Source organism: Zalophus californianus, chromosome 4 (assembly GCF_009762305.2).
Source record: "Zalophus californianus isolate mZalCal1 chromosome 4, mZalCal1.pri.v2, whole genome shotgun sequence".
NCBI lineage: Eukaryota > Metazoa > Chordata > Mammalia > Carnivora > Otariidae > Zalophus > Zalophus californianus.
The window spans coordinates 21,603,734-21,625,053 of NC_045598.1; the positions used below are offsets into that span (position 1 = coordinate 21,603,734).

At 49.9% G+C, this 21,320-nt stretch overlaps 1 protein-coding gene across 3 annotated transcripts in view; it reads left to right on the plus strand.

Annotated features, from left to right (window-relative positions):
• The window catches only part of OPRD1 (opioid receptor delta 1), a 42,623-nt gene extending 21,829 nt beyond the window's left edge, over window positions 1–20,794 (plus strand). For 2 of the 3 annotated variants that reach the window (XM_027618349.2, XM_027618330.2), the window contains exons 2-3: window positions 17,491–17,840; window positions 20,157–20,794. In XM_027618349.2, the coding sequence (XP_027474150.1) occupies window positions 17,501–17,840; window positions 20,157–20,698 (882 nt within the window). In that variant the 5' untranslated portion in view covers window positions 17,491–17,500 and the 3' untranslated portion in view covers window positions 20,699–20,794. Of the gene's footprint in view, window positions 1–2,411; window positions 2,516–17,490; window positions 17,841–20,156 lie in introns of those variants that run through there. The other variant, XM_027618339.2, reaches the window with a different exon arrangement.
• The last annotated feature ends 526 nt before the right edge of the window (window positions 20,795–21,320 follow it).

The following is a 21,320-nucleotide window of genomic DNA, read 5'->3' on the forward strand; positions in this document are numbered from 1 at the left end:
GCAAAAATGAGCATGTACTTTGGCAATATTACAAGACTTCCTACAGGGGACCTTGCTTGGAAACTCTCAAATCTCTACAACACTTCCCTGGGGGCTGGTGTCTTTGCCCCTTCTCTGGTGAGGAGAGTGTGTGGCTCCCTGGCATCCACCTTAGCCTAGAGCATGGCCTTTCAGGTCTGTATCAGACAGGGTCCTACCAGAAAAAAGAACCAGGAAGATGTATTTCAAGGCATCGGCTTATGCAGTTGTGGGGTCTAGCGAGGCTGGCCGGCTAGAAACTCTCAGGCAACAGCGGAGGCTGCAGTCAACTGGCAGAATTTCTTCGTCCCCTCAGTTTTGCTCTTAAGGTTGAGCCTCAATACCAAGGATAACTTCCTTAAAGCCAACTGATGGCATATATTAACCACTTCTACAAACCACCTTCACAGCAACAACTAGATTGATTGGTGTTTGATTAAACAACTGGATACGGGAGCCCAGCCAGGTTGACGCATAAAACTAATCATCACAGAATCAGACAGAGCCGAGCTCGAGTCCTGGTACCAGAGCTTATAGGTTGTGTGACCTTGGGCAAGTTTCTCTGCCTCTCTGAGCCTCAGTCCCCTTGCCTGCCAAATGTGGTGATGGTGCTTACTTACCACAGTCATTTGTCGTGAGGATGAAATGCAATGATGTAAATCAAGTGCCTTTGTCCATGCCTCGCAGAGAATGAGGGGAGCTACACACAGGCAGACGGTCATGAATCCGTGTTCTCTAGTTGTAACATAACTGCTCGTTCCAGGTTTGCCTTCCCTTTCCAACTGGCCGCTCCTGGAGGGGGGGGGAATCTGTGTCCCGTTCATCTTCTATACTATTTCCTAGCTCCATCCCTGACCTGAAGGAGACATCACTATTTCCTAAATATCTAGTTGACACTTCGTCAATGAGGTTCTCTCTGTGGAGTACTTGGGATCTATAATAAAAATCCCCCAACCACAAGACAAGGGGGAAGATGTGCGGGAACCTCAGGCCTCTCTTCTCTCTAGAGTAACACTTGCTTCTCGGCTTCGTAAATCCCTCCTCCGGGGAGCCTTCTCTAATGCCCCCAGGCCAACAGACCCCTCCTCCCCGCCCCCCCCCCCGCCCCCCCCGCCCCGTGTTGCCACAGCGTCCTCTGTGTTCCCCATCCACACATAGTTTTTCAAGCACTTGATTGCTCATCTCTCCCTCTCTCTTCAGAGGAGCAGGTGTGTGTGTGTGGGGGGTAGCCTTCGCTCACAGCTGGAGCCCCAGCCTTGGGTCTCACATTCAGACAGCAGGTCAGTAGGTGTTTGTAGGAGGGGCATGTCCTATTTCCAGGGACCTGTGGGCTGACATGCTACACTTGAGGAACTCTGCTTTCTTGGGGCCTCTATTGTGTCTGGCTGCCCCATTCCCTGGCCCAGCCACCCTTAAGCCAGAAGCAGAGCCAGGGTGATGGAGAAGAGCTTCTTGCTGGCTTCCATGAGCAGGTTGTGGTTCTTGAGCTGAACGGCACAGGCCTCTGCCCTGTTTATTGCTGAACGTGACCTGGCCACCCCGGCCCCCACTCATGTTCAACTCAGGGCCCTTTATTTCCATGTTCTAGCATTTAATCTTCTCCTGTGACATGCCTTGTTATAATTAACCACTTTCCTTCCTCAGGCTGTGCCAAAACTGAGACAGCTAATTAATTTCTGGCGACTTGCCACTCCTGTTAAATGGTGGGCAGGGACATAGCTTGCAGCCCTTGCTGCCCAGCAGGCTTGTTTTGCCAATGGGAAGAACAACCACCCTTTGTGTACAAATAGAGGGAGCCCCAACCAGACCCTGGCTGGCTGGTGGGCAGATGCTTTGTTTAAGCTGTTTGTTCCCCACTGTGGGCAGAGCCTCTGTGATCACTGCTTTTGCAGTGCCTTGTCTTCCTCCTTTGTGAAACAAAGGGATTGAACTCGTTGCACAGGGGGAAGAAGACGGAGTAGAGGTTAGGTTCTGGAGTCCTAGAGACCCAAGGCCCAGCCCCGCCACTCCTAGCCATGGGACTTTTGGTGACTTACTTCTGCCCTCCGAGCCTGGATTCCTCACTTGCAGAATGGGGCAAAAGCTCACGTCCCGTGCAGACCCGGTGGGATACAGACACACTCGTGGTGCTCAGCAGCACAGCTAAGTGTAAGTGTAACAGAGTAAGTGCTTGGTAAACACTCTCACCCACCACCTTTCCTTTCAGTGCTCACATTCTGTATTCCTGATGGAAGAGAAAGTCCTTTTGTTGGGAGAATTGGGGAGTGGAGCGATTTGAACAGACCTGGATTGCTTCTGTGCTTGAGGCCACGGCTGGCAAGATGCTTCGCCCCTCTGTATTCATGTCTTAGGGCTGCCGTCCAAACGACCATGAACTGGGTGGCTTACAACAACAGAAATGTATCCTTCACAGTTCAGGAGGCCAGAAGTGTGGAATCAAGCATGGCAGGCTCCCTACGAAGGCTCTCAGGAACACTCCTTCCGCGCCTCGCTTCTGGTGGGTGCCGGCAGACCCTAGCGTCCCTTGGGCTTACAGATGCATCTCTCCAACTGTCGCCCCTGTCTTCCCTTGGCCGTGTTCCCTCTGTGTGTGTCTCTGCATTTCCTCTTATAGGGACACCAGTCATCGTGGAGTTAGGGCCCACCTGATCTAGTATGACCTCATCTTAATTATGTTGGCAAAGACCCTATTTCCAGAAAAGGTCACATCAGAGCTTCCAGGTCGATATGAATTTTGGGGGCACCTATTCAACCCAGTACACTCCCCAAGTCTCACTTCCCTCTTCTGTATAAGGACGATAATAATAGTAGCGATTTCGTAGGGTCGTTGGAGTTAATCTATACGACTATGAGCTAATCTATGTGAACGCCATGGTGGAATTCACTAGAGGATGTCAGGCCCGTGTAAGCACTGAGTCGGCATAGCTGCCGAGACAGAGATAGTGAAGATGATGATGGCCACGGGGGCGGTTCTGTCTGTGGACCTACCCTACGTTGGTTAATTGCCGGATGCAGGGACCTAGCATGTAGGCATCTACTAAGACCCCAGGCCCTCATCAGGAATTCTGAAGCCTTGGACGGGAGCCCGCCCCGTTCCCTTTGGTCTCAACTGCCTTGAGCCCTCATCTGAGATTTTTAGTTCCTAGGAGGACAGCTTGGGGGCGCCTGGGTGGCTCAGTCGCTAAGCATCTGCCTTCAGCTCGGGTCATGATCCCAGAGTCCTGGGACTGAGTCCTCTATCGGGCTCCCTGCTCGGCGGGAAGCCTGCTTCTCCCTCTCCCACTCCCCCTGGGTGGCTCAGTCACTGAGCATCTGCCTTCAGCTCGGGTCATGATCCTAGGGTCCTGGGATCGAGCCCTGCATTGGGCTCCCTGCTCGGCGGGAAGCCTGCTTCTCCCTCTCCCACTCCCCCTGCTTGTGTTCCCTCTCTCGCTGTGTCTCTGTAAATAAATAAATAAATGAAGGAAGGAAGGAAGGAAGGAAGGAAGGAAGGACAGCTTGGTAGAGAAGAAAGAACTTGGCCTCCCAGGAGTCAGGGAACTGACACCTGGTGTCACCTCGTGCAGCTGTTCTTCTCTGTCCGGGCCTCAGTTTCCCAATCTGTAAAGTGGGAGAGGAGGTTGGAACTCAGTGTTACAGATCAGAGCTTCTTCCAGTGTTCAGGTCCCAGCACAGGGCTCTGGGTCCCACCCCAATGGTGGCAGGTTACCAAAGGCCAGCACAGGAATCAGGAGGGAGCCAGGGACTGCCAGGACGGCTGAAGCAGGTGTCATTCTGGGCCCTTTTTCCTCCTCTGGACAAGAGAAGCCACTCTGATATGAGCAGCGTGCTAGGGACCTCATAGGCAGGAGTTCATTTTGTTCTTGCCACACCGTCACGTGGTAGGATCTTTATACCCAGTTCACAGAGGAGCAGACGGAAGCTTGGGAGAAGTTAGAACTTGCCCAAGTTTGTACAGTTGGTTAGAGACAGGGCTGGGGCTTAAATCTGGGTGTATCTGGTGCCAAAGGCCATGCCTCTGTCTGGGCTGCACTTTTACTGTGCTAGTTTCCTAGGGCTGTCCTAACACATTAGTGTGAGCTTAATGTCACAGAGATGTATTCTGTCACAGTTCTGGAGGCCAGAAGTCCACAGAGTGTGTGCAGGGCCGTGCTCCCTCTGCAGGCACGTGGCAGAGGCCGTCCTTGACTCCTCCAGCTTCTGGCAGCGCCGCGTAGCTGGGCCCCTCCAGTCTGTGCCTCTGTCTTCACCTGGTCGGCTCCTTGTCTCCTCGTCTGCCTGTGTGTCTTTTACAAGGACCCCTGTGCCTGGTGTTAGAGCCCACCCAGACAATCCAGGATGGTCTCATCTTAAAATCCTTAACTTAAACACGTCTGCAAAGACCCTTTTTCCAAGTAAAGTCAGTACATACAGGCACTAGGGGTTGGACGTGGACTTGTCCTTCTCGGGGCCACCATCCAACCCACCACGGTTATTAAAGACTTGGTGGTGATGGTATCTGCCAAATCCCTGGCCTGCAGTGTAGACGTGCAGGGGGTGGGGAATTTCTGGAGCAGTTTAGAAGGAGAAGGAGATGAACACAGTTGTGAGTTAAGGAGGCCAGCTTGGGGACTTGTGTGACAGGGGGGGTGCAGTTTAAGCTGGTATTTGCACTGGCAGTGAGTGGTGAGCTCGGAAACACTGAAGAGCGCATCTGGATATGGGTGGATGGGGCTAGCCATGGGGCACAAACCTGGACACCTGTCCACAGGGGCCGGCCCTGCTGGCTGGGGCATATGTCCACATGAAAGGATTTGAGGTTCTAGCTCCCACAGAAGATGGCGTTGGCCTCACTTATTTGCCTGGGGAGATGGGAGAAGGCCAGGCCTGAGCACCATCTGTGTGCCCACCTGGTAGTTGACCTGCATCGTCTTTGGCCTTCCATTAACCCAAGAGGGTGATATCCTCTGTCCTCGGATGATCACACTCAGGAGTGTGCCAGAATAACCCAAGATGAGGGCGCCGAGGAATGGCCACATGGTGCTGAGCAGGCAGCTAACCCAAGCAGCCATAATGGCCAACGTGCACTGAGCACTTCCTTGTATTCACTCTGGTCTCAGCACAGCTGGATGAAGCATGCGTGGACTTTAACCCCTGCCATTTTCCAACACATGGAAGGCAGAAGGGTTAGTTTTAGACTCTGATTCCGTGAGCAGAACCAGGGAAAATTGTGCCAGCTGAGAAAGAGACAGCCCTTGGCTCGAAAAAAGAGAGAGAACTTGCTTACTCTGCATGTGGTCCCAACAACAGGGTGGATTGTGCCTGCAGGTGGTGAGTCCCCCATCTCTGGACATACTGAAGCAGAAACTGCATAGCCGTTTGTTTGGAGGGCCTTAGAGGGAATGCCCTCACTGTGAAGTTGCTTTCTAGCTCTGAGATTCCAGGAATTTTTCCCCAGGAGATCAACAGATATCTGTGTGCACAAAGGTGTTTATCACAGTGTTATTTATAATAGCAAAAAAGTGGAAACAACCTACATATCTTTCAATAGGGGATTTGTTAAGTAATTTCATGCAGTAGCTTCAGTGTCCACAAGTGAGACTAGATCTGGCCTGCAGTCTGTTGTTGTGTGGTCCTTGAGCTATAAATAGTTTTTGTACTTTGAAAGGGTTGTAAAAGAGAAAACAAGAATGTGCAACAGAGATCCTCTGTGGCCTGAAAGCCTAAAATATTTACCCTCTGGCCCTTTACAGAAAAAGTCTGTTGACCTCTGGATTAGAATCACAGGGGTCACCAAAAATTATATTAAGTTGTATCTATGGACATAGAGAGATGGTCACAGCATAGTTTTGAGAGAAAGAAACAGGTTATATAACAGTATTAAAGCAAGATCCCGTTTATATAAAACGGTATGAGTGTTTGCATGTTATCTGTAACAGTGGTCTGGAATATTAATAGTGGTTTTAAATTTTCTTTATTAAATGATTCTATGTTGTTTGAACATTTCATAGTGAGCAGCTATTATTTTTGAGCTCTCAAAAAGGGTTTGGAACCAAGTTAATTCGAAATACGCCAGCAATCCATGCTCTTTGGAACCAAATGAGTTTTGATCGAGCCTGAGGCCATTTTGTTCTCTTTGTCCCTGAGGTGCCACAAGGTCAGTCTGACCGAGGGTTGGTGCTCTTACCTTGCTGCTGTTACTGGTTTTGTTTTCAAGTCTCTTGCCCTTACTTTGATCCTCATGGGCTGTGGTGCATGAGTGGAAATCATGCCCCTCAGCTTAGTTAGAAACAAATGAGCTACTCTGGATAAATGATTTGACATTTCCTTTGGCCACGGTAGAACTGAGTTGCCTTGGATTCAGGGCGAGCAGGGTCAGGCTCAGGTGTCCTTCAGGGAACCTGTGTTGTTCTGGGTTGAGGATGGAAGGGAGGAGGGGGCTGGGGAGGAGGAATTGTCCTGGTCTGAGCTCTTCAGTCTGTGGCTGGTTACTTTCAAGGCTCAGGCAGCTGGACTCCTCTGCCCCACTGGGCGTCCTCCCGTAAACCGTGTCCCCTCTGACCTGGCCTTGGGCTGATCCTGGGATACAGCCTGGAGGGGACATGGCTCCTCCCCGAAGCATGTCCCAGTCTGGTGTGGAAGATGCACGGGACACTTACTCATTTCCCAAATGTGTGTTGAACCCGTTATTTGTGCCAGGGACTGCTGTAGGTTCTAGGTGCCTAGTGGGGAGCAAGACAAAGGCCAGGCCTTTGGGGAGCTTATATTTTAACTGTCAAAGAGAGTCTGTGAGAGGTGCACAGAGGAGAAGCTTGAAACGGAAATCAAGGGGAAGGAGCTGGGGTTCTGGGGAAAAGCACTCTGTTTGAATCTCCACTCAGCCTCTTTCCGACTCCGCAGCCTTGGGCAAGTCCCTTTACTGCTCCTTGTTACTGGGGAATCATAAATTCTCTCTACCCTGTGTGGGTGCTGGGAGGAGTAAATGAAGGAACATGTTGTCCCTGTGCTGGGCACGTCTTAGATGTAAGGGGTACGCGAACTCATGCCTGGGAAAGACCTGGCACAGAGTTGTTGCCCATAAATACCGGTTGCCAACCCCTTCCGACCAGAGGTGTACGTTTTGTTCTGAATGCACCTCTTTTCCCCAGGCCTTGTCACGGTGCCTGTGACATTTTTCTGATGTTTGTAGGTCTGTCTCTCCCCAGCCCCACCTGGAGTGTGAGCAGATTGTCTCCAACCCCCTTGACCGTAGCAGGGTGGAGGAAGGTGTGAGGAGCAGAAGAACACTGTGGAGCCAGCGCATGTCCAAACGTTTACCCCACTTGGTCTTGGCATCCAGACCGGGCCCCTCCGCACATCCACGGTTTGCTGAGCTAGTGCAGGTGGCAGGGAGGCGTGGGCTCTGGAGACCAGATCTGAGCTGGTGTTCCCAGCCGCGTGAATTTGGGTGCGCCATCTACCTTAGCTCCTCTGTGGGATGAGGGTGGTGTTAGCACTCAGGCTTGCAGTGGGGATGAAATAAAATCGTGCATTCACTGTTTTTGGCACAGTGCCTGGCCCATGGAAAAAAAGATATTCAGAGAATATTGCTTACAGAACACAGACAACCCACCCAAAGCTGTCAGACCGGTCCCAGGCAGGCCTTGCATGAAGGCGGGAACGGTTTAACCTTCTGAGCACCTGCCACTCACCGGCCGCTCTAACCAAGGGCCCTGGCTTTGCTTGGGGAAGAAAATTCTTACTAGGGGCTTACTTGTCAGCTGAGAAGCACAGCTCCCCGGAGGCCCAAGAGCACATGTGGACTTGATGTGCTTCAGACACAGAGCACACCCTGTCTCCGTCAGACTGAGGTGAGGGTGATCTTCCCTGCCAGTGGGGCTTGTCCGACACGATGCGAAGGGCGTAAAGCTGTGACATGAACATGGCCGGCCACTCAGTGCTTCTTCTGAAGGAAGCCTCCCTGAGGACTGAGACACGTGGCTGGGAGCACATTCCCTAGCAGCTGCATAATTCAAGATGACCTAATGGAGGATTTCGACTTAGGAAGAAAGCAAAGGATTTCCCAAGGCATCTCAGAGTCAATAGAGGTTCACCAGGCTTACTGTCCTCACCCCCAGGGTTGGATCCAATGGGAACCCTATGAGAAAAAAGCAGAACGATATCAGGGGAAAAAACCCAAAAGGGCTGCTTGTTCTTGTCTACGCGCCAGCTAGTTAGCTAGATACTTTCGCATGTGTTGCTCCTAAAAAGCCAATTACACCGAAATTGCCAACGAGGTGATAGATTCAGAGAGGTGAAGTAATTTACCCAAGATCACACAGTCCTGTATGTTGTGGAGCCAAGATCTGAAGGGCTCTAAAGGATTCCTGCACCACACTCTTCAACTTAGGGAACACACAGTGACGGCACGTTAGTCACATCCTTTTTTTTTTTTTATTGTGGTAAAATACACGTAACATAAAATTTACCATTTTCACCATTTTTAAGTACATGAAGCACATTCACACTGTTATGCAGCCATCACCACCACCCATCTCTAGAACTTTCTTCATCTTCCCCAACTGAAACTCTGTCCCCATTAAATAATAATTCTCCATTCTGTCTTCCCCCAGCTCCTGATAATCCCCATTCTACTTTCTGCCTCTGTGAATGGGACTACTCTAAGTACCTCATTATTGGTGGAATCATAGAGGTTTTTGGCCTTTTGTCACTGGCTTATTTCACGTGGTACAGTGTCCTCAAGGCTCATGCATGTCATAGCGTGTGTCAGAATTTCCTTCCTTTTTAAGGCTGAATAATGTTCTTTTGTATGTATAGACCACATCTTGTTTATCCATTCATTTGTCAGTAGACATTTGGATTGCTTCCACCTTTTGGCTATTATGAAAAGTACTTGTTTGAATGTATACAGATACCTCTTTGAGACCCTGCTCTTCATGCTTTTGGGTATGTACCCAGAAGTGGAATTATTGGACCATATGGCATTCTGTTTTCAGTTTTTTGAGGAATCGCCATACTGTTTTCCACAGCGGCTGCACCATATCATATTCCCACCAAAAGTGCACCAATTTCTCCACATCCTTGTCAACACTTGTTATTTTCTGTTTTTTTTTTTAATATTTATTTATTTATTAGAGCAAGCATGCATGCTAGCATGAGAGCGTGAGGGGGAGCAGAGGGAGAGGGAGAATCCCAAACGGACTCCCCACTGAATGTGGAGCCTGAAGAAGGGCTCAGTCCCATCACCCTGAGCCAAAATCAAGAGTTGGACACTTAACCAACTGAGCCACCCAGGTGCCCCTCTGTTTCGTTGATAGTTTAGTCATCCTAATAGGTGTCAAGTGGTATCTCACTGTGGCTTTGATTTTCCTGATGACTAATGATGTTGGGCATCTCTTTATATGCTTATTGGCCATTTTTATATCTTCAGGGAGATGTATATTCAAGTCCTTTGCCCATTTTTAAATCCAGTTGTTTGCTTTTTTTTTAGTATTGATTTGTAGAAGTTCTTTATCTATGCTGCATATTAACCCCTTATTGGGTATGTGATTTGCAAATATTTTCTCCCATTCTCTGTGGCCTTTTTACTCTGTTGATAGTGTCCTTTTATGCACCAAATTGTTGACATTTATTTATTTATTTTAGAGGTGGGGAGAAGCAGAGGGAGAGGGAGAATTCGGAAGCAGTCTCCCTACTGAGCATGGAGCCTGATGCAGGGCTCAGTCCCAGGATCCCGGAATCATGACCCGCGCTGAAATCAAGAGTTGGTTGCTCAACCCAACTGAGCCACCCAGGCACCACACCAAATTGTTTAATTTTGATATAGTCCAGTTTATCTGTTTTTGTTTTTCTTTTGTGCTTTTGGTGTCATATCCAAGAAATCATTGCCAAATCCAGTGTCATGTAGCTTTTCCTCCTATGTTTTCTTCTATGAGCATTATAGTTTTAAATTTAGGTCTTTCATCCATTTTGAGTTAATTTTTTAAAAAGATTTTATTTATTTTACAGAGAGACACAGCGAGAGAGGGAACACAAGCAGGGGGAGTGGGAGAGGGAGAAGCTCCCTCCCGAGCAGGGAGCCCGATTTGGGGCTCGATCCCAGGACACTGGGATCATGACCTGAGCTGAGGGCAGACGCTTAACGACTGAGCCACCCAGGTGCCCCCATTTTGAGTTAATTTTTTATATGGTATAAGGTAAGGGTCTAATGTCATATCTACAACTTTTTTGAAATAGAAAAAAAAAGTAGAGGCCAACAGTAGGGTTTTGAGGGGTGGGACAGTAAATGATTTATCTTTCCAGAAAGTTCAGTCTCTCACCCAGTCTTGTTCTTCCCTTCATCTAGCTTCTACACAGTAGTCAAAGTGATCTTCTAAGAAACACACATAAATCAAACCACATCACTCCCTTGCTTAGAATCTCCAGTGGCTTCCCGCTGCACTCAGAATAAAACCCAAACTTTTTGTTGTGCATGATTTGACCCCTGCTGACTTTTCCCTGCTGAATCTTCTGTTGCTTCTTCTCGGGCTTACTGTCATTTAGTCACACTTAATGTCTGACCATTCCTGCAGCTCATTAAGCTCTTTCCTGTCACAGGGTCTTTGCACATGCTGTTCTTTCTGCTTGAAACAACCTACCTCCTTATTTTCACCTGGCTGACTCCTCATTCTTTCCAACCTGGTATAAATGTCACCTTTTCTTAGCTCAAACCACCATAACAAAATACCATACATTGAGTAGCTTAAACAATAGAAATGTATTTTCTCACAGTTCTGGAGGCTAAAAATGGCAGATTAAGGTGCCAGCATGGTCAGTTTCTGATGAGAGTTTTCTTTCTGGCTTCTAGATGGCTACTTTCTTGCTGTGTCTTCACTTGGCAAGGGGGCGGGGAGGGAAAGGGAGAGAGAGGAGCAACCTTCTGGATGTCTCTTCTTACAACTCAGTTCATAGCACAAATGCTCAGAGAAGCCATTGTTGACCTTCCGACATAAGCCAGATTCCTTCCACAAACCTCCCTCACACTCCTGCTGGGTAGTGTCCATTACTATACCCTGTTCTTATCCTTCATGGTAGAGCAGTAATAGTGGGTAACTATATATTAATTAGTGTAGCAGTTTGTTCAATGTCTGATCCCTCCCTAAGACCATAAATTTTAAGAAACTAGACTGTCATTTTCACTCCTATATTCCTTACTCAGTGCCTGGCACATACCAGATACTTGATTAATACCTGTTGGAAGAGTGAACAAATCTCAGCCTATAGTAAATTCACATTCCTTGACTTTTTCACTAACTATGGGATGGGCTGGGGACAGGAAGGAAGGTAACATGCACTGAGGGGCAGTATAGCAAAGTCATTACCACATGTTGGCACTAGACAGCCTGAATTAAATACCAGCTCTGCTACTTACTGGTCGTGTGAGCTTGGGCAAATTACTTCATCTCTTGTGCCTCAGTTTATGTTCCTTAAGAGATATCAACACATATTTGGATGATGAAAAGCAATTTGAAGGGGAGTAACAGGCTGAGCAGGGGTGAGGTGTGGGACTGAAAACAGGGGCAGAAGATGGATTATCTATAGAGGGAGCATTGAGACCCTTAGCGCCTGCCCCCCCCCGCCCCAGTATGCTGCACAATCAGGTGAGTAACCCTCCACTCTGCAAGAGGTTAAGGGTTTTTCCCTTGAGAAGTTAACCTGGAAGAACTCTGAACTAGGGGCCAGCAGACACAGAAAGGGTCAGAGTGAGATACCAAATGGAAAGTGGGGAGGAGGTCCACAGACCCCTCCTCCAGCTCTGCTACCATAATCCTGACAGCCAGAAGTATGCTGGAGGTTTGGAGGATTCTTTTCTCAAGGCCCCAGAGAAGACACATGCTGACCCTGATATTTAGATATTCCCCAATATAAAAGCTTAGTTTCTGCCCAGTTCCCCTACAATGAGGCCCACCAGTTGACAGGACCCCCACACTGATGTGTGCACATGTGTGTGCACGCACGCATGCACACACACACACAGGGCTGCCAATTAGTTATCTAGTGCTTTACTCAAAGATCAACCTTTTTGGGGCACTTGGGTAGCTCAGTCAGTTAAGCATCTGCCTTCAGCTCAGGTCATGATCCCAGGGTCCTGGGATCGAGCCTTGCATCAGGCTCCCTGCTCAGCGGGGAGTCTGCTTCTCCCTCTGACCCTCCCCCTTCTCATGCTCTCTCTCTCTCTCACTCTCAAATAAATAAAGTCTTTAAAAAAAGATCAACCTTTAGACACAGACAAGGAAGTCTCTAGGATAAAAGAGGGAGGGCAAGTAGACAAACAATGTTTGAAGCAAATAGACAATGCAGTAAGCAGAAGAAAATAGAAAGCAAAAATTATTGGTATCCTCAAAGAAATAAGAGAAGATATTGTATCCATGAAATAAGATGCTATAAATGATATATAAAAAAGAAATAACAAAAGAAGAAGAAATGACACTGGGAAAATAAAACATGAGAGCCAAAATAAAATTAAAAAGTCAATAGAAAGGTTGAGAGGTATGGAAAGAAGATTTCCCAGAGGATGTACCAAACAGACAAAGAGATGGAAAATGGAAAAGATAAGAAAATTAAAGGGTCAATCAAGAGGCCCAATATCTGACTGACAATTTTCTAGGGATTCCAGAGAAAGCAGAGGGGAGTTAATTATCAAAGAAATGAAGTAAGGATATTTCATACTGAAGGACATGAATCTTCAGAATGAGAGGGCCCAACACAAATGAAAAAGAACCACCCTAAGGCATATCATCACAAAATGTCAGAATACCAGGGATAAAGAGAAGATCCTAAAAGTTTTGGAGGTGGGGAGAACAGATTATATACACATCATCAGGAATCAGAATGGTTTCAGATACCTCAGTGGCAGCACTGGAAGCTAGAAGATGAGGGAGTCATGCCTTCAAAATTCTGGTGGAAAATTATTTCCAATCTACTATTCCACATATAGTCAAGGAAATTAGAAGTCATAGAATAAAGACATTCTCAGACATGCAAAGATATAAAAATGTTACTTCCTCTGTGCCCTTTCTTAGGAAGTGACTAGAAGATGTGTTTCACCAAAACGAGGGCATAGACCAAGATAGAAAAGAATTGCAAACCAGGAAGCAGGTTCTTCAACATAGTCGGACAGGTATGCAGCTGGTCTAGAAAGCAACCAGTGCCAAATTGAAAGGGAGGAGGAAGACTCCAGGAGGTGGATCACTAGGAAAACAAAAGTAGCTGATAGCTTATGTGACTATATGGACAAAGCATTTTACAGATCTGCTAGAATGTTTGAGGAGATTTAACAATGTGTACATAGAATTGAGGGAAAAAGAGGCAATTATTAACTCCAGGAAAAACAAAAATATGTACAGAAAATAAATGTAATTATAGTATACCATTTGGTTCAGCAATGGACAATGTAAAGTCATAAGAGTGTATACCCTAAAAGAAAGAATGTAACCCCCAAATTTTAATATAAGAATTTAGAAGTTGTGATAAGACTATATGAAAGGATGGAGAAAGGAAGTGGAGCTGGGTAGTGTAAGAGTTCATAGTCATCTACTGTATTAGCGGTTGTGGAAGACATTACGAGTGTTCACTAATATCTGGTTCTTCTTGCTTCTGGGCATATGGAAGACTGTACTTCTCAACCCCTTGTAGTTGGGTGGGGCCACATGACCAGTCACTCAGCTTCAGGTGGAAATGCTGTGTTGCTGCTAGAATGAAGCGTAGATGATCCTGCAGCTGTCTCTTCTCCCTCTGTGGTGATTAAGGAGGTCTTGGGTTAAGATGGCAGAACCACAAGATTGAAACAGGCTGGCATTGCCTCATGGGATTTAGTCCTAGAAACACTGCATGGACTCTGCAAGGATGAGAAATAAACCTTTATCGCGTGAAGCCACTGAGATTTTGGGATTATTTGTTACTGCCGTGTAGCCTGGCTTAACTGATACAAACTTCAACACGTACTGTGTAACACTGATAAATTAGGAAATGGCCATTTAAGCTCATTATTTAGAATTATGGAGACAATCCCCAGAAGAATAAAAATATTAAAAATGGTTGCCTCTGGGGAGCAGGAAAGAGGAGTGAGGAACCTGTTTTCATTATAGTATTACATTACTTTTTTACACAACATAATTGTATTACATTGGCAGAAGTAAACTTTTATAAAAAGCTGTGTGTGGGGCGCCTGAGTGGCTCAGTCATTAAGCGTCTGCGTTCGGCTCAGGTCATGATCCCAGGGTCCTGGGATTGAGCCTCACATCGGGCTCCCTGCTCTGCGGGAAGCCTTCTTCTTCCTCCCCCACTCCCCCTGCTTGTGTTCCCTCTCTCATTTTGTCTCTCTCTCTGTCAAAAACAACAACAACAACAACAAAACTGTGTGTGTGTGTGTGTGTGTGTGTGTGTTGAAAGGATTCCCACCAAACCATTGCAGTGGCTGTCCATAGCAGGGAGGGCATGCTAGACTGGACATCTGAGGAACTACAGGTGTGGCTGGACATGGAAGGTACTGTGGGAAAGGAGGCCACCCCGATGGAATGCCAGTCTGAGGAGTTTGATTTCCAATCAGATGGCAATGGGGAGCCATGGAAGAATTGTAAGCAGTAGAGTATCCTGAGCAATCTACTTTTGTAGTGAGCACCCTGACTTACCTGGGTGATGAATTGTGCGTGTTTTCTGTGAGAGCTGATGAGACCTGGACTAAGACCTGCGTACAACAAGTGTCTATCAAGGGCCTGTTGTTTGCCAGGCACTGCTGGTATGCCCAGCCATAGAGCAGGGAACAAGATGGACAGAGCCCCCTGCCTTTGGGGAGCATACATGGGTGAGAGAGGCAAATGGAGAGAAAAAAAGTATAAGTCAGGAGGTGGTTCATACTATAAAGAAAAATGAAGCAACTTAAGGAGACAGAGAGATGGTGGGGAGAGGGGTACTTTAGATAGGGTGGCCAGGTGTGGCCTCCCTGAGGAGGTGACATTTGAATAGAGTCCTGAATTAAGGGAAGGAACAAGCCATGCAAAATGTGGGGTTCCAGGCAGAAGGAACAGCAGTCTGGAGGACCTGAGGTGGGAATGGGCTTGATATGTCCAAGGCACAGCAAAGAGGCCAGTGGTGGGGCATGCTGGCGAGGCCCATCCGTCAAGGGGAAAGTTCTGGGACCAATTCATGGAATACGGAGAGAACCTCAGGGAGCCACTAGTGGGTTGAAAGCGGGAGAGAGGCATGATTTGTCTCAGGCCAGTAGGGCCAGGCTTGGCAGCGGTTTAGCTGGGGGGGAGGTGGGCCGGCTTGTTAGGACAGGAGCCTCTGCGGCTCTGCCCAGCAGTCAGTGCGGTGCCTCTCAGCCCGCCTGTACCAGCGACAGCAGCTTCATCACCCACTTCCCAGCATCCCAGCCCCCTCTGGGAATTGAAGGATCCTCACAAATCAAAATAGCAGGCAAAGAACAGCCTCTAATTGTTCTGCGTAAAAGAAGCGAAATTAGACGAGTCAGCTGTGGGGTTGAGACCGCCTCCCACACAGCTGTGATCCCGCACCCCGCTGAAGACAGACTTCCCGAGACTTGAAATTCTGCTGTCTCTGAGCAAAACTTTTTGCTTCTCCAGCCCCAGGACCAATGACGGCTATCTGGGGAGGGAGTGAGACAGATGCTGGCCCTGGAGGACAATGAGTGAATCAGACCAAAAAAAAAAACAAAAACAAAAAACCCCAAAACTTCCCTTCATGAAGGAATAGCCTTAGCTGGTATGAGTTCATTCAGTCATTCAAAACACATTGAGGGCACTCTGTGCATTCATCAGCTCTCATGGGCACCACCGCACATCCCGGGTGCCCAGGGCTGGGCATGGTAGCAGGGGGTTTCTAGCGGGGTAGAGGCATGCAGTGTGGTTCCACCCTGGGGGGTAGAGTGGAGAGAGAGCACTGGTCTAGGAGTCAGGAGGTCTAAGTTCTTGCCTTGGCTCTGCCGCTGTCGCCGTGTGACCTTGGGTGAGTCATGCCACCTCCCTGGGCTTCAGTTTCCCTGTCTTTTCTCAATATGGGCTTTAGGCCACATAGTGTTTCTCAAACTTTAGAGCGCATAAGAATCATTTGGGGGTGGTGCTTGTTAAAGATGAAGATTCTCAGGGCGCCTGGATGGCTCAGTCGGTAGAGCATGCGACTCTTGATCTCAGGGTCATGAGTTCAAGCCCCATGTTGGGCCTCGAGCTTACTACAAAAAAAAAAAAAAAAAAAATGAGGATTCCCAGGCCTGGTTGCCAAAGATTAAGATTTAGTAGGTCCAGGGTGGGGTCTAAGAATCTGCTGTTCCAGGAATTCTGAAGGGAGTCCTTGGACCACACTTCCATAAAATCACTTTCCCTCAATCTCTCGGGGCTCCTTCTCTGAAGTTTGAGGAGTCGCTCATGCAACCCTTCTTTCTCTGGGTTTCTCGCATCATTCTGGGGGCATGAAAGAAGTCCTTATCCCTGCCTCGGTGCACCTGTGTGTTTCTGCAGTAATCACACTGCGCTGGGACAGTGTGTCCCAGTGTATGCAGCCTCCTCCAGGCTGTCCACTGCCCAGCACAGGCCCTGGTACAAAGGCGGCCATGATGGAAATGGTGGCTGAACAAGGGGCCCGTGTGGTGCAGGTGGCCACAGAGCAGTGTCGAGCATGGAGGGGTGTTTCAGGTGCAGGAGGGCTCAGTTGCAGACCTCTGGCTTGGTTACCTGGGCTCATGCCCTGGGTTGGATGTATGGGTGGGTCCAGCTGCTTGGGGGTAAGAAGTTCTGGATGGGACCACAGGAAGGGCTGGGACTCCCGGTCCACCGCAGAGGGCACCCCAGGAGGTGTGAGGCCCCAGCCAGTCTGCTAGGCAGACCCCCTTCCTCAGAGCTAGCCAGTCATATTTCCAAAAGGTCAGTGGCAGAAGCCAGAGGGTCAGGTCACTCTCGTCTAGTCCCCAGCTTCATCCTTCATAGATGAAGAATAACTATCATACACTGAACACTTGCCGTGCTTTGAGCTCAGGGCTAAGTGCTATATCATCCCATGACATTTCACAACCACCATACGAGGTTGGTAAAACATCACCCCCCGCCCCCCCTTTTTTACAGTTACAGGCACAGAGGCTTAGAGAGTTCACGTTACTAGCCCAGAGTCCCTCAGTTAATAAATAGTACAAGTGGGTTAGAACCTAGACCTGTTTTCCTCTGGAGCCCAGTTTTATTTTTAACCATGTTACTTAGTACCCCTCAGACGATGAAGGGCTTTTCCTAAAATACCTTCTGCCAAAGTCAGCCACAGCCAGAGAAATCCTTTTGCATCTGCTGTAGTAAAAAGGGGTGATGCTGAGTCAGGTGGTTCAGGGTTCTAATCCCACCTCTCTGCCCCTGACCTTTTGCATGACCTTGGGCAAATCATTCCCCTCTCTGAGTCTTAAGTGAAACTGAAATCTGTGAAATGGGAACAATTACACACACACTTGTTTTGAAGGTACACTAAGATGAAGACAGCCACCAACATCTACATCTTCAACCTGGCCTTGGCAGATGCACTGGCCACCAGCACGCTGCCCTTCCAGAGTGCCAAGTACCTGATGGAGACATGGCCCTTCGGGGAACTGCTCTGCAAGGCTGTGCTCTCCATTGACTACTACAATATGTTCACCAGCATCTTCACCCTCACCATGATGAGTGTTGACCGCTATATTGCCGTCTGCCACCCTGTCAAGGCCCTGGACTTCCGCACACCCGCCAAGGCCAAGCTGATCAACATCTGCATCTGGGTCCTGGCCTCAGGTGTGGGTGTCCCCATCATGGTCATGGCTGTGACCCGCCCCCGGGGTGAGTGAGTGCAGTAGTTGTGGTCCAGGGCCACTGACCACAGGAGGCAGCATGGGGGCCCCTGCGGGTTTGTAGGCCACTTGCTAGAGCAGGTGTAGGTGGCTCCACACCGGTAGAGGCGTGGATTCCTGATCAATGAAAAGTGTGGCTGGCTGGCCAGTGAGAGTGTGGAGAGTCAGCCGATGGAATGTGAATGGTTGACTTTTGTGAGGATGAATGATTCATCAGTGGTCAGATGGGTTGCTGGCCAAAGGAAATGTATGAATGAGATTGTGGAGGGTTGGGCTGTGGGCGTAGCCACTGGCTAGGAGTGTGTGGATGACTGACTCAAGGGGATATAGATGGATGACCAGTGGGGCGAGGAGGCCATAAGAGCTGCAGTCTCATCCCAAATGCCCTTCCACCCCAGTGTGAAAACCACTGGCCCAGATGACCAAGGCAAGCCTTAGAGAATATCCTGCAGAGGATGACAGGTGCATTTGCTCAGAGCAAGAATGGTCATTCATATAGTAGTTACCTGTATCAGTCAGGGTCGCAGCTGTAAGAAGCAATCTCCAGGGTTCAGTGCTGAACAGTGTAGAGGTTTATTTCTCACTCACGTCACAGTCCAACGTGAGTCAGAGGAAAAGCTCGATTCCACAGTTCTTCAGGGACCTGGGTGCCAAATGATGGGTTTTGGAATCTTCCACCGCTGGCATTTGGCCCGCAGATGAATACGGAGAAGGAGTGATGAGAGAGCGTGACCAACTTTGAAATGTTATGGCCCACCCCTTCCTAGTGATAGCTGGTTACATGGCCCCACCTTGACATAGGAAGTGGGACAGGGAGTTTAGCAGGGTGCCAATGACACTCTCTGAGCCACAGTGTAACACAGGGTGTTGAGAAATTTACAGGAGGCTATATGTGTAAAATACTTAGGACAAGGCAGGGATGCCTACCTCTATTTGACCGTAAGAACATCCAGAATCAGAGAGGTCAGGAGGTTTACTTAGGGTCGCGTGGCAGGCATTGGTGGAATTTGGCCTACAACCCAAGGCTCCTGCCCTCATGTCTGTTACTCCTATTGGCCCCTGAGGTGGAGGTTTGCAGAGGGTCGGTGCTGTGGGTTGAAGGGGAATAGGTTTGGTGGGAGGCCTTTTGACCACCCTTAACCCCTACAGAGTTAGAGCACCTGGTGCTCTCATATAGCTTCTGTGCAATTGGTCTTGACTCAGCAGGTGGGCCCCATTCCTCACTGTCAGCCTTCAGTTTATGAGCCATTAACTGCAGCCCTGCTGGGGGCCAGACCAGATGGGCCTCCTCACGCCACACTCCATCCCCTATACACACTCCCCCACTCAGCACTTGTTGGTTCTGTATGTAACTTGCCGTGTGACCTTGGACAAATGCTGGTCCTGTCTGAGCCTTGTTCTGGCATCTGCACAATGAAGTCCTTGGACTCAGCCCTGGGGGTCCTGCCATCCTGTTGTCTGGTGGACCCACTCTGTGGATCCCCAGTACCCTTCCTACAACTCTCAGGCTCCAAGTCCACTGCCTGGCTCCCTCAAAACCCGAAGTTCCAAGAGATCTTGGGAGTTCCCCAGGTCAGTTGCAGGTCTGTGTCTGAATCCCAAAATATGCCTAAGGTGCTCATCCAGCCCACATCCACACTCCAGGAACAGGGAGCTCATTCCATCCTGGGTGCACCTCTGGACAAATCTGGCAGTCAGAAAGTTCTTCTTGCCATTAAGCTGAGATCTGTCTCCCTGACCCTAGCCCTGACTTTTGGACTCCTAAATGTATCTGCCTCTCTGCCCTGTGAGTGCAGCAAGAACCCTGTGAGGTTTAGGTACTGTTATTAGTCCCACTTAATGGAAGTTCTCCTGGAGGCTGAATAATTTGCCCAGGGTCACACCACAGTTAGTAGGGCCCAAGTTCTGCTCTTAACTCCTCATGCTTTCTAGATCTTTCTCAGCAGTGTTGTCCTCACTGGAGCTAGTCTGGAAATGGGTAGGGTGTTTTGAGTTCTCACAACGACTGGCATCTGGTGGGCTTGGGCTAAATTATATCATTACTGCTGTCCATGGATGTAGAGGCTTCTAAAGGGACTGGAAGAAAATATAGAAAGGAAACCTCCTCGATTAGGGCCAATCCTGCTGGGGTCTGTAAGGATGAGTAGGAGTTCACCAAGTACAGAAGTGTAGGAGGACGTTCTGGGCAGAAGAATCACCTTGAACAAAGGCCAGGAGGAAGTGTGGTACCTGACCGAGCCAAGAAGGCAGGGTCACTTAGGTCCACACGCTCCTCACCTGCTGTCTTTCCTTGTTTCCCCGGCAGACGGGGCAGTGGTGTGCATGCTCCAGTTCCCCAGCCCTAGCTGGTACTGGGATACGGTGACCAAGATCTGCGTGTTCCTCTTCGCCTTCGTCGTGCCCATTCTCATCATCACCGTGTGCTACGGCCTGATGCTGCTGCGCCTGCGCAGCGTGCGCCTGCTGTCGGGCTCCAAGGAGAAGGACCGCAGCCTGCGGCGCATCACGCGCATGGTGCTGGTGGTGGTGGGCGCCTTCGTGGTGTGCTGGGCGCCCATCCACATCTTCGTCATCGTTTGGACGCTGGTGGACATCGACCGCCGCGACCCGCTCGTGGTGGCCGCCCTGCACCTGTGCATCGCGCTCGGCTACGCCAACAGCAGCCTCAACCCCGTGCTCTACGCCTTCCTCGACGAGAACTTCAAGCGCTGCTTCCGCCAGCTCTGCCGCACGCCCTGCGGCCGCCCGGAGCCCGGCAGCTTCAGCCGCGCCCGCGAGACCACGGCCCGCGAACGGGTCACCGCCTGCACCCCGTCCGACGGTCCCGGCGGGGGAGCCGCCGCCTAAACCGCGCCGGCCCGGCCCGCCGCGCGCCCCTCCGGGGTAACCTGGCCGTCACCCCGGGCCCGCAGGGGGCGGGGCCGCGACGCGGAATGGGGCCGAAGGGGGCCTCTGGTTTGGAGAAGGGGGTCGGGGTGGAGCCGAGGCGGGGGCCGAGAGGCGGGGGCCGAGAGGCGGGGGCCGAGAGGCGGGGCCCCTGCATTGGGGTGGGCCTCTGGGCTGGGGCTGGGGCGGGGCGCGGGGCGGGCCGGGGGCGGGGCCTCTGGGCTGAGGGCGCGGTCGGCGGCTTTGGGAAGGGTGCGGGGAGCTCGCGACTCTCGGGGAGTGAGGCCTGTGGCTCTGGGACCGGGCCGCTGAAAGGGACCTCTGCGGCGGGCCAGCCTCAACCCTGGGACAGCCTCGAGTTCTAGCCAGAGCTGGCCTTGCTGGCCTGGGACCCAGGACCCAGGGGGCCTTGGTGGAGATCGAGGCTTGAGAACAGGGCTGCAAGACTGGGTCTCTGTGTGGTGGGGAGAGGCCTTTTCTGGGGGCGAAAGAGGAGGACAGGTCAGTGAGGCGGCGACAGCTCAAGATTGCGCCACGAGATAGGATAGGGCCTGTGTGCGGGGGATGGCAGCCTCAACCTTGG